General features: G+C 33.0%; 2 protein-coding genes across 2 annotated transcripts; both read left to right on the forward strand.

Moving 5' to 3' along the window:
• Positions 1–2,185: 2,185 nt before the first annotated feature.
• Positions 2,186–7,311, forward strand: LOC141708201 (mitochondrial inner membrane protease ATP23). The gene is made up of 5 exons (XM_074511702.1): positions 2,186–2,351; positions 2,518–2,639; positions 5,669–5,806; positions 5,907–5,990; positions 6,875–7,311. Exons 1-5 carry the CDS (start codon positions 2,246–2,248, stop codon positions 7,007–7,009), a joined length of 585 nt encoding a protein of 194 aa, XP_074367803.1. The 5' UTR covers positions 2,186–2,245; the 3' UTR covers positions 7,010–7,311.
• A 116-nt stretch (positions 7,312–7,427) lies between these two features.
• Positions 7,428–10,641, forward strand: LOC141708200 (glycerol-3-phosphate dehydrogenase [NAD(+)]-like). The gene is made up of 11 exons (XM_074511701.1): positions 7,428–7,876; positions 8,055–8,131; positions 8,210–8,282; positions 8,547–8,764; positions 8,866–8,973; positions 9,126–9,189; positions 9,278–9,315; positions 9,397–9,517; positions 9,602–9,656; positions 9,741–9,789; positions 10,175–10,641. Exons 1-11 carry the CDS (start codon positions 7,771–7,773, stop codon positions 10,331–10,333), a joined length of 1,068 nt encoding a protein of 355 aa, XP_074367802.1. The 5' UTR covers positions 7,428–7,770; the 3' UTR covers positions 10,334–10,641.
• The last annotated feature ends 2,692 nt before the right edge of the window (positions 10,642–13,333 follow it).

A 13,333-nucleotide genomic window follows, 5' to 3' on the forward strand; every position in this document is an offset into this window, starting at 1 on the left:
CGTTAATTTAGTAATGTCTTTGAGCATATAACTTGTGTGTGTGTGAGTTTGGTTAAAAGGTCGAGTAATGAGGTGACAAGAGGATTAATTATTTATTAGACAATATTAAGTGATCGTAACAACCCGAATTCCCGACCTTGAATTTGGGGGTGTTACAATTGACAATGATCCTTTGATTAGAGATTGAAGTTGATTCTTTAAAGCCATACGACGAGCTCGAGTTTGAGCCTGGTACGTACGGTCAAGAGTGGTCTAGATCTCGTGCGCAGAATTGGCACGAACAACCAGCGATATGACACGCTCTGTCAATGTAGATCTATGCCATAAAAGGACAAAACGATCGCGGCGTCGCCAAACAAGAAAATCTGGGTTGATCTCTGATGGAGTGGTGATATCAACAGTTTGGGGTTTTAATTCAGAAGTAGGATTATAGTGCAGTACTGCGTCCTCCAAGTCAAATGCTTGAAGAGAGGCGAGAATTGTATTACGCCGTAGAGAAAAATTGTTACGGTCAATCTTGACAGTAACATATGAGATTTGAAAAATAACAGGGGAAGCCGAGCTAGCAGCCAAGAGAAGCTGGCATGTTGTATTTTTGTTGGTAGTGTTGGACATGATGGAAGAGTTTTGAGGTTAATCGAAAAAGAATTAATCTAGCTGTGATAAATATATATAGTTATAAGGATGATAAGAATCCCTAAATATAAGGTCAATCAATCTCTAACAATATGTCCTAGAGATATAATTGACACGGACTATGCAATAATAATATTGGCATACTAAGACAGTATCAATCACAATCACAATGTAATAATAAGAATGATTAATTGGATATATTAAAATATATAATAACTTTAGTTTATTAAGCTTGGTCTATTAATTTAAGAAAAATATGTTTAATTAATTGGATTCTAAAATCAAATTGGTAGAACATCTTATATAACTATAATTGATCAATAGGTGATTTTTGAAACCGTGTGTTGATTACTAAATTTGACCGCGAAATATATTATTTTATATATTTAAAATTTAAAACTTTTATTCAAGGGTAAGTTCTCTTATTTATAATATCAAAATTTCTTTTATTCTAATTATATACATAATATTGTGCTCTGTTGTAAAATTTGAGAGGAGAATTAGTCTGCCTAAACGTGAATTAGTCTACCAACATACTATACCGACATATTATAATGATTAATTGAATAATAGTTAATTAAATAATTAGTAATTAATTGGAACATTAATCAACTATATATGAAAGAAATATAATAATATTTAATTTGTTAAATTTGATATTTTAGTTTAAGAAAAATATGCAATGATTAACTGAATTCTAAAATTGAATAGGTAGAGCACCTTATAACGATTAATCGATAAATCATGAGATTTCTATAACAATGATATTGTGATAATTAAAAAAAGAATATTAATTTTCCATAATTCTTGTTAATATTAATCGATAAAAAAGAAGTATATATTAATTATAAAATAATTCAGTACATTTAGGTATTTGGTAAATTCAGTTTACAACAACCTTTTGCTGAAAAACTGTCAAAAAAATGTTTGGTAAATTCTAAAAACTGTTGTCTGGAAAAACGCTTTTGGTCTAAAACCTGTTCTTAACAAAAGTATGCCCCTGCTTTTTTGGAAAAAACTGTTTTCACCTTTTGCAGAAAGTAGCTATCAGTTTCACCGTCAAACCTTCTCAAAAATATTATTTTTATATATTATATCTCAAAATATGCATCAATTAAAAAAAATTACCAAACAGTCAATCTAATTTTTCTGAAAACACTTTTTTCACAAGCATTTTTTCTCACAGCAGTTTTCAACGGCACTCTCAGACAGAGACAGAGACTTAATTACAAAAAAGTTGGTATATAGTTAAAACTCTATAAATTAATATCCTTGTGATTGAAATATTTTATTTATTAATCGAGGTCAAAAATACATTATTTTTATTATGTTGAGACCAAAAAATATATTCATGTTTAGCAAAAAAAAAAAAAAAAAAAAAAAAAAAAAAAATATATTCATTCGGCGAGATTATGCCTTTATCAAATATTAGAGGTTCTATTCTCTAAATTTTCTTAATTTACGCACTGGGCCAGTGTCCCAGCCCGAAAATTTGTAGGTCCATTATCCACTATGCCCACACACAGCAGCGGGATCAGAGGCCCAAAAATTCATTTGAACTCTTCTAAAACCCCATCACCAGTCCAATTCGAGACTAACCACCACAGAAATGGACCCAGATTCCGACGTCAAACCCGCCGGTGGCGGAAGCAGCTACAATAAAGCCGGCATGGGTGTTAAAGAATGTCAAAACATGATCCGTAGAAGTCTCAGAAGTAACCCTTTTTTTATTTTTTTCTCAATTAGTATATTTATCTTTGTTTATATTATAGTCTTTTTAGTAAATATTAGGCTTAAATCGAGTTGGGTTTTATGTTTCTTGATGAAATATTAACTTCATTATTACAAGCTAATTTGGATCATTTTGAAATGTAATTGCAGCTCCAATGGTGAAGTTTCTGAAACAACAAATGGGAAAATCTGGTTGTAATATTGGTGATAATTTCATTAAAGCTGTCAATTGCCAACAATCTGTTGCTGGTGGTTATATTTCTGGTGAAGGGGTATTACTTACATTTCTCTCTCTCTTTTTTTATGTACTTGATAAATTTTGATTCTTTGAAGTTTTAAGTATCGTAAAATATGACTTTGGGTTGTAGGAAAGGGAAAGTAGCTTGCCCGGAGAATTTTCCCTATGAGTTCGAATCGAAGTTTGAGTCTTTTTTAATTTAAGTGTTTTGTCGATGTGCTAGATTAAATGTTTTTGCGTGAGCTGATTTGATAACAAGTGCATTAGTATAACATCTGATACATTTACGAATTTTACGAATAGGAAAATACATACTAGAGACCCCAAAATTTTTTACCAAATGTTTATGTGTCACATCTTTAATTAGTAACATTCCTAATAATAATACGGCCCAAGTGCATACATATGCGCCCACAACTTTAAACATGCCAAATATCATTACGGCCCAAGTGGATACATATGCGGCCACAACTTTAAACATGCCAAATATCATGCCACGTCATTCGGAAACTTTTTTGGGGAACCTAGCACTACTCTTACAAATATTATGCTTTGCATTTCAGTCTAACTTGACTTCAGGCATCCATATATCTTTTGATAAACGAGGGAGTGGATTGTATTTTAGTAGTTTCAGATGTATTGGATGATAACTTTGTGTCTGTTTTAGGACATGTAAGTATGTAATTACCCTTCTACCACAAACTGGAGTTCAATTTGTCATGAAACCGTATTCGACTTTAGTGGTGCAATATCTTGGAAGAAGGTAGGTAAAGGGCTGTAGAGTAATACTAGACGACGACAAAATAAAGTTTGTCAGAGATGCTGGTGGTTGGTTTCGCACATACCGGTTACGGAAGAGAAACAAATTTAATGATAGTGGAAAGTTACAAACAATAATGTATATGTGTTTTTCGATATGAACCTGAAAATGACGAGACATGGATCTACGGTGATGTAAAGGGTTGTCGGGGGGGGGGGGATCAGAGACGTCTTTATGAGTGAGAAGAAGTGACGGAATTTATGTCTGAGCTTATTAATACAATCTATCCTGTTGTTTATTCATCTCTGTTCTTTATTATCTAAGTTTATTGCGTTTAACATTCCACATCCCAGTGCTTAGCATATGTAAACAGCCAATTTCTTCAGTCTAGTTTGCCTAGTATCATTTCTCTGCTCCAACATCGGCCCTGTCATTTTAATGCTAGGTACTGATATTTCTTGGAAAGGGGCCTTGCCATCTCAGTGTTATATGGTCTTTCATGTGGGAAACTGCACTTTTCCTTACACAGGCGTTTTCTTTCATAAAAGCTTGGTTATGACAGTGCCAACTCGACCCACGACACCCGAGTACCTTCAAGAAGACTAGCTGACAAGGTGTACGACTACTCGTAAAAGGTCGACAAGTCATTCATTATACATTTATCTACTAGAGTTATTACGTAATATAACTACACAATACTAAACATGTCCAAGCATGTATAAAAGTTGGCGATTACGAAAATCAGGCAAAAAGTCATCCATCTCAATATCATGTTCATCTCCTTCTCCTTGTGTATTTTCACGGCTTAGACGATGGTCCACCATGATCGTGGTTATCATGGAGCCAAATCGTGCTTTGAGGCCCTCTACGCTTGAGTACCTTAACGACATCGACTAATTGTCTTCGTGACAACCTTGCTTAAAAGAAATTTTAATTTCCATCTCCCTTATCGTTATTCAATCATTATTCTAAACTTTTGCTCCTTTAGCATTAGCGTGGACACATTTTTTTTGGTTTGGCGAGAAATCATGCATCAGTATATAGTCATGAGCAAATGTACAATTTTCGCCATTTAGGCAATTACCCATGAATATTTCGCACACAATTGGGTGTTATAGAAGATATGGCTGGTTTTGTTATTCAATTTAGTATTTGGTGGGAAAGGCTTGTCGTCAAATTCATGGGTATGGAAGCTGCAGAATCTGTTGTGTTGTTACCTTAGTCTCATAAAAGGAAGGAGCATACCCATGGTGAGATGGTGTACAAAAATATTCTCTGTCCTGTGGATCTGGAAGCCTTGGAGCTATATCAACATTTTCCGTGGGAATGGCAGAAAGCTCTTGGAATTCCTTGAAAGTTCTTGAATTGGATTACTCATGCTGTTCTTAGATAGGACAAAGGCTTAATCTTACTTAGTTCTGTATTGAGTATATATAAAATTTATACTACAGATATACACAAAACTTTTTCTACGGATAAAAGAAATGTATAATATATATTTGAGAAATTAATATATAAAATCATATCAGGTCATTACTCCTTATAGTTGATAGCTAAAGCTTAAAAGACATTGAAAAAGATTTATTTCAAGAAATCCTCCAGATCCTTTTCTTAGTAAGTCGAGTTTGAGCAAGATCCAAGCTTGTTCCGTGTAAATAAATTTGTATGTGCTTCTTTAGCCAGTTGACATGTGAAAAATATTTGAAACAGTATAATGTGATTGAAAATTATTGTTACCAAAACTGTTTACTTAATAAAAGTGGATTGAAGATCGCAGTGAGATGAGTTCTCATAAAGGAGTGCAGATCGCAACCTGGTAATATTGAGGTCAAACTAATATTAATTTACGTAAATGATTAACAACCATGTTTATGGTAGTTTAAAACTTTTGTCCAGCTTGTTCAATAAAAGAATAAGAATGTACAATATTCTGTAAACGAACCTAATCATTGATTTGATTTTATAAAAGAGAATTTCATAGTTCTTTTGCTGATTATTTCATTACTTTTTTTTGTGACCACTGACTAAGAAGCATACTTTTTCTCACCACGCTACCAAATTTGGTAGAGGAAATATCATTGTATTTCTGTCATAAAAAAAATTCTTTCTGATTAAATATTAAAGTAAATACATTGTAACTTTAATTTTGTATTGGTAATTGGTCGTGCTTTAGCTTTTTTTCTGTTTTCTGCTGTATTTTTTTTTATATTGACCCTGGACCCATGCACTGATCTATACCTTTTCATGGACTACATAGTATATTCCATTTGTCTCCTCATATCATATCTGTTTTAATTTTTCAGATAGTAATATGTAGCAATAGGTTAACTATGCAAGATGAGGTTACTCAAGTGGTCATACACGAGCTTATTCACGCATATGACGAATGCCGCTCTGCAAACCTGGACTGGACTAACTGTGCTCATCATGCATGTAGCGAGGTATGCATGTCTCAACTTTGCGTTTCCGAGTTCATTTAGTTGTTGGCCTGTTGCAGCTTCTTTCACACTGTATATTTCTCCTTGTTATCATCTGGAACAGATTCGAGCTGGCCATCTCAGTGGTGATTGCCACTACAAAAGGGAATTTCTACGGGGTTTCATGAAGTTACGAGGGCACGAACAAGTAAATTTTCTTTCTTCAGAACATTGGGTCATTTCTTCTTAAAATAATTAAAGATAAAGAAGAGAAAATATGGCAATTAAACTTTTAGTGCTCTATCTCCTACCACCTATCAGATGCTTCATAATCTAAAGTTGTTGAGTAGCAAAATTATGGTGTTCCTTGTGGCGCAAACATTGTATTTTTGTTCATACATATTTCATTGCTTGGAATTATTATAAATACTTATCAGGAATTACTAATGCCACTCGACACAGAGGCGGTAAAAACCATAAATTTTGTAACACGAATAAGTGGAGGGTTGAATTTGTGTAGCGGGATAAAAGTGTCATCCAGAACTTATTAGCACCCAGTCTTCTCAATATCTTGGGCTTCATGCACTTGTGTTTTTAAATATGTGCAGTACACATCTAGATATTGCAGTAAGTCTTTCTCTAATATATTGATATCTCATAAAGGTGGAGTTATTATTAATTCTTCCGACTTTGTGTGTGAATTTGATACTGAAAATTTAGTAACTGGGGCCACTTTGGTCAGCGGCTCCAGTTGTGGCAAGCTTAGAACTTCATTTGCCGTTCTTTAGGAAAGAAGGGATTAGCACGAAAAGCTTATGCTTAATTGTGACTTATATAGTGATTACTTGTAATGAGATTTTGGTTTATTTACTTGTCGTCCATTTTAGCTATAATCAATTTCTTATCCATGTTTCATCTTTATAGTTGACATATCAAAAAATAATGCTGATCATGCCTTGTACCTTGTATGCTGTCCGTCAACTTCCTTCTAGATCTAGTTCTGCAAGATTTCAGTTATAGTCATTTTCCGCATTTTATTTCCTCTTCATCTTCCCTATACAAACTCTTATATGGTTTCTATGATTCTTGTAGGAGTGTGTAAAAAGAAGAGTCATGAAGTCGTTGGTCAGTAACCCAAACTGCCCGGAGGCAGCTGCTAAGGATGCCATGGAAGCTGTTTGGGATACATGTTACAACGACACACAACCATTTGACAGAGCTCCTTGAGAAAATTCAGAATGTTGGCAAAGCAAGGCTTTGCGGCGTAGCTAAGATTTCATAAAAAAAAGAATATTTGTTTGAAAAGGAGGCTCCGACTCCGAGCAGAGAGAAGCGGTCAGCCTCTACCTTATTTATACTGTGGAAGCAAATTGACCCAGACAATATTTATTTTGTAACAATATACATTTTTTTTAGAAAAAAGATCAATTAGCAAGAAAATAATTTTGTCAGCAAGTTTTTGCTGATTAAGCCTGAGGCCTGAGTGCCTGAAACATATAAATGTCGACAAACGACCAATGGTTATTCGAGATAGCACTTGTTACAATTACTGGGATGGTAAATTTAGCAATTACTGACTTGAGAATATGTATATTTTTATTTGTGCTTGCAAGGGAACTAAAGCAAATAGAAAAACAGGTAATTTGAGTAAATTTCAGATATATACATGAATTTAAGTCGTAATTTTTATGTAAGATGATCAAGGTGAGACAAGAAGAGCATAAAAGCATAGCTTTAAGACAAGAAATGACCAAAAAAAGAAAGGAAAAATGTAATAGTAATTATGAGTTAGTTATTGGCGGTTTGAGAAGTGTGATTTTGACATTAAACACAACACCCATGATACGTGTCTGGCATCTTCTGTATTCACATTTCTTCTTCCTCCTGTTGTTTCTCTTCTCCGCTTAATTTTATTTTATAGGCTTTTCAATAACTCCTTTTTTCCATTTTCAATATAATATCTGGATTTTCATCTACTTCTCATTTCAATGGCTTCCAGCAAATCAAAAGTTGCAATCATTGGCAGTGGCAATTGGGGCAGTGTTGCAGCCAAACTCGTTGCTTCTAACACCCTCAAACTTCCCAATTTCCACGGTTTGTCATTTTTCTTTCCTCTTCCATTTATATATGTGTGTATGCGTGCGAAATATCTTAACATGTACATGCATAAATATGTTTATTAGTAAACATGCATGAATATATTTTCGAGTTTGGAAAACGAGATTATAATTAAATCTTTATTGCGTTTGGATGGTCTCACGCTGAAATTCAGATGAAGTAAGAATGTGGGTATTCGAGGAGACTTTGCCAAGCGGAGAGAAACTCTCTAGTGTTATCAACCAGAGCAAAGTAAATTTATCATACTTGACTGTTGTAGTTAGTATTCTTGATCTGAAAAATTCCCTTGATGTAATTTTTTTTCCCCAGGAAAATGTGAGATATCTTCCCGGAGTAAAGCTTGGTGAAAATGTTGTCGCTGACCCTGACGTTGAAAGTGCAGGTAACTCAATTATTTGGTTCAACGTTATGTATTATTTGGTAAGTTGTAGATGTGTGCATATAACTAAAAAAGTCCATTCAATTCATAATTAACTTTAGAATTTGGGGATAGCCTAATCGACAATCGTATAAGGTCTTGCATTCAAATCCTTAAGAGGGGCAGGCCCCTCACCAACAACCATGCTTGTCTATCAAATAAGAATAATTTTTGATTAATTTGTGCGCATTTGTTAGTTACTGAATTCTAAAGGGGGATTATTTGCAGTAAAAGATGCAAATATGTTGGTGTTTGTTACGCCACATCAATTTATTGACGGGATATGCAAAAAGCTAGTCGGAAAGATAAGGCAGGACGCGGCAGCAATCTCCCTGATTAAAGGAATGGATCTCAAGCCAGAAGGTCCAAGTATGGTGTCTAAACTCATTAAGGATAGCCTTCAGATTGATTGCTGTGTTCTAATGGGAGCCAACATAGCTAATGAAGTAACTGAATTTAGTTTTTAAATTTTCCATATTGTTGTTTATATTCTACTGTGACATTTTGGACATCCGATTTTGCTAACTGTGGGAACCTAATAATGCAGATTGCTAAGGAGCAGTTTAGTGAAGCAACAGTAGGATATGCAGAAAATAAATCGCTTGCAGATGAATGGGTTAAGCTGTTTAACACAAACTATTTCTTGGTCTCAGCGGTACGTACAAACAACATTACAGTGTTGTTGAATCTTAATTGTCTCAATATCTGATAACTGATTACATATTATCCTGGTAATGAGTATTTTCAGAATGATTTTAAAGATACATATAGTTTTTTACTCTGAATGTTTTTTCATTTGATATAAAGGTTCAAGATGTGGCAGGTGTTGAGCTATGTGGCACTCTGAAAAATGTTGTGGCTGTAGCTGCAGGTACATTTCCGATTTAGATCTGCTCAATGTACTTTATATTCTTTAGGGTACCTTTCAATAGGTAGATTAAATGGGATTCTTGAAACAGGATTCGTTGATGGCCTAGAATTGGGAAATAATACCAAGGTAATTGCATATTCTTTATTTAGCTTGTGTTTGAAAGCAAGTTTGCACATGCGTCAAAGTTCTCTCTTCGTTATCTATCAGGCTGCAATAATGAGAATTGGCTTAAATGAAATGAGAGCCTTCTGCAAGATGCTGTTTGCCTCGGTTAATGATGCAACATTTTTTGAGAGCTGCGGTGTAGCTGATCTTATAACCACTTGCTGTAAGGAGTTGTGTGTGTCTGTGTGCATCTCCTTCATAGCTAATACTTGAACACGCGGCCTTATATATTTCTTCATTGTGACAGTGGGAGGAAGAAACAGGATGTGTGCCGAGGCATTTGCCAAGAATGGTGGCAAGAGGTTTCCCCTGCTACAAAATTCTTTTCCTATTTTGTCTAGACTGAAATCGATTTCTAATCAGTCCGCCTCTCGTTTTTTAAACAGATCCTTTGACGAGCTTGAAGCTGAATTGCTGAATGGCCAGAAGTTACAGGTAAATATACTAAAACCGGTTATAAATAACAATAATGAATGTTGCAGGACTCCAAAGTTTAAAATCAATGAAGACTTCTTATTTGCAAAGCTGTTTTTTCATTTACATAATATCATTAAAATCTCACTAGCATATTTTACTGTTACCATATCTTAAACTTTACCAGAACCTGCAAGTACCATTGGAATGTGATTATGTCAGTTAAACCTATAACAAGTAGGCCAGGACCAAGCGGCGTTCCATATTCTTTTACATAATTACGTATATGTGTGTACACATTTTCCAGGCACATTCATAAAATTAGATTACATTTGATATGAGCAAGATATGTTAGTAAAGTACAGTTTACAGTGTTGCTGATTTTGGCGTCCTTCAACTGTTTTAGGGTGTATTAACAGCCAAGGAGGTGTATACAGTTCTAAGCCAGAGGGGATGTCTACAGATGTTTCCGCTTTTTACGACGGTGCATCATATCTGCACCGGCGTTCTTCCACCATCAGATATTGTTAGATACCGAGAGCATGCCTACAATTCGGCTCTGTAGGAGTAGGAGGCAACATTCAGCCATGCCTTGCTAAGTTAAACTAAGGTGTAACACAACATATTAGACTTGTAAGTTTAGCATTGTGCATCTGCATAGTTTTGTAACATAACAGCCAAAAAAAAAAAAGTAGATGAATGAGATGCATATGACAGCCCAGTTAGCTCCAGTATGAGGAATTTGGAGAAAAGAAGGCCCTCCTAGTGTTTTTTATTACGCATTAGTTTGCATGTTTCAGAACATTATATATTGTATAAAATATTTATTGGTATTTATTAAATATATAATTAGACAAGCAGATAAACTGAGAAGCAGGACCCAAAATTAAAAATATCAATAATAAAATAATGTAATTGTAAAAAATTGAATTCGAAATTAGGATGAAAAAAGAAATATAAATATATGGTCATGCCATATTCCTCCTAAGAACTCTTACAACATATATATATATAGGGAATTAATTAGGAGCCAACGTGGGTTGGCTGGCTGTGGGGGCAGCCAGCCAACCCACAGCAATGAAACATTGCGGGAGGAAGCAATGTTTCAATGCGGGTCTTGACTTCCGCAATGTTTCATTGCGGGATGTCGCCATGCACACGAAATATTGCGCACTCCGCAATGTTTCATTGTTGGGTAGACTCCCAGTTTTTAATGTCCAAACTGCCCCTCTCTTTAATTTATTCTAATATTTAACTTATTTATATAAGTATAAAAATAATATTAATGTTCAACAATAATTAATTTTTTAAAATATGTTAACATTAAATATAAGTAGTAGTAATATTTTAAAATATTATCAATTTTAATAATAAATTTATCAATTTTATTTTTTTCTGTACTTTTTCTTTAAATTATCGTATGAATAATTTTAGTTTAAAAAATAATATTATTAATTTTATACTTTTTACTGAATTGAGTTATTTTAGTTTAAAAAATTTATCAACAGTCAAACTTATTTTTTGTGCATAACTTATTTTATGTGCCAATATTTAATAAGAATTGACTGGTCACACACCGCAATGAAACAATGCGGCAGTTTGGACACCCCGCAATGCTTCATTGCGGCAATTTCAACAGTCAAATATTAATAAGAATTGACTGGTCAACAGAGTAAAAGCTTGACGGACACACCGCAATGAAACAATGCGGCAGTTTGGACACCCCGCAATGCTTCATTGCGGCTATTTCAACAATCAAATGAATTTTTTCAGCAAAATTTTTTCTGTGCTAAATTTAATTTTGTGAATTTTAAAATTCAGATTTTCACCTATAAATAGTCCTGCCTCATCTCATTTTTTTTCAACATTCTCTTCTCTATTTTCATTCTACATTTTCTCTTCAACATTATCTTCTCTAATTTCCGAAAAATGGTTTTCTACTATGATTATGACAATAATAAGGTAATTATCGATGGTGTGGCTTATGACGGGCCCGAAGGAGAAGAAGACATGACAATAGCTCTCCGCCGTATTCAAATGGCGCTTGAGTGCAAGAAAAAAAAAAGAAAATGAAGCTAAAGCGAAGGCGGAAAAGTCGAAGAAAAAGAAAGACGACGATAAGGGTGAAAAAGGCGGTTCTTCCAACACCGTTAAAGTTTGATCATTCTCGTCGACATAAAATGTTATTATGTATTTTTTTTTGAAAAAATATTTGAATGTACTCCATTTATGTTTGAATGAAATAAATTATTTAATATTTTATTTTTCTTGTACTTGTCCAATTTATTTTATCAAGTTTAAATTTTAATAAACAAATATAATGCTAAAATTTGAAAATGTGAAAAACTAAAAAAATAAAAATTTATCGAATTTTCGTTATCAATAAAAAATATAATAATGGACACTTTACCTGGATTCTTTCGAAATAGAAAAGGACACGCATGCTTCTAATTTCTCATGTCCACTAATAATCTCTCAATATCTAATTCTTTGTTTAGAGAATTGCATGAGATAATTGATCCGACGTTGATATTATTATTCGGAAACAAACAAGTGGGAACTTGACACAACACTAATTCTCAATTATATATACACTACCATTTTTAGCCTAATTAGCTGGTGTGCTATGTCAATATGTAAAAATTCTTTTTCAAGAAAAATGTTAATTTCTCAAATTTTATCTTAATATATATATATATATATTAAATTTCCGTAAACATTTTTCAGTTTTAAGAATAAAATTAAATAAAGTCCGGGAATCACGTTAACACTTAACACCACCATTAAAATAAGTTATAATATCATGAATAATTCCCCAAAAAAAAGAATTTTTTGAAAAATACTCAAGAATAAAAATATTTTACAAAATTACTGTCATTTTTTTTAAAAAAATTAACAAAAATTTTGTTTTATTTACAAAAATAATATTTTATTTACAAAAATATTATTTTCCAATTTTTACTTTTTGCAAAAATACGGTTTTTGGAAATCGAATCAACTAGATGCAACATTTAACAAGTTTACAAAAAAATCGATTCAACTAGTTGTATATCTGCTTGATTTTGGTTAATTCCGTATTTTTACAAAAAAATTCATAAGATAATAAAATTGTAAAGTACTTAGAAAAATTAGTATTTTTAAAAATTTCTCTTGAAATTACGCTTAATATTAACACCTCGAAATGATGGAAAGTAAAGTTGATCCTGATCGTCAAAATTTGTATTTTATAACTTACATGTCAAGAAATATCATTTGACATAACTATTATGCAAAATTTTCACAAAACTATGTAAAATAGTTGCATATTATAATTAAGTTACTCTTATAAACATTTATATTTTCAAAATAACATTTAACATATTAAATGAAATATAATAAGTGTTATTCCTAGTGGACTAACAATGAGATTTACAGAAGGGGGGTTGAATGTAAATCTCAAAACTTTTTCAAGTTTTGAGCAGTTTCTAAGGCTAAGTGTTTTTTAGAGCAAGTGTGTGTGAATTGCTTGAAGCTAATGCAGACAGATATATATTCAAACACAAATGTAAAGAACACAGAGAACTTA

This window comes from Apium graveolens, chromosome 2, assembly GCF_009905375.1.
Source record: "Apium graveolens cultivar Ventura chromosome 2, ASM990537v1, whole genome shotgun sequence".
NCBI lineage: Eukaryota > Viridiplantae > Streptophyta > Magnoliopsida > Apiales > Apiaceae > Apium > Apium graveolens.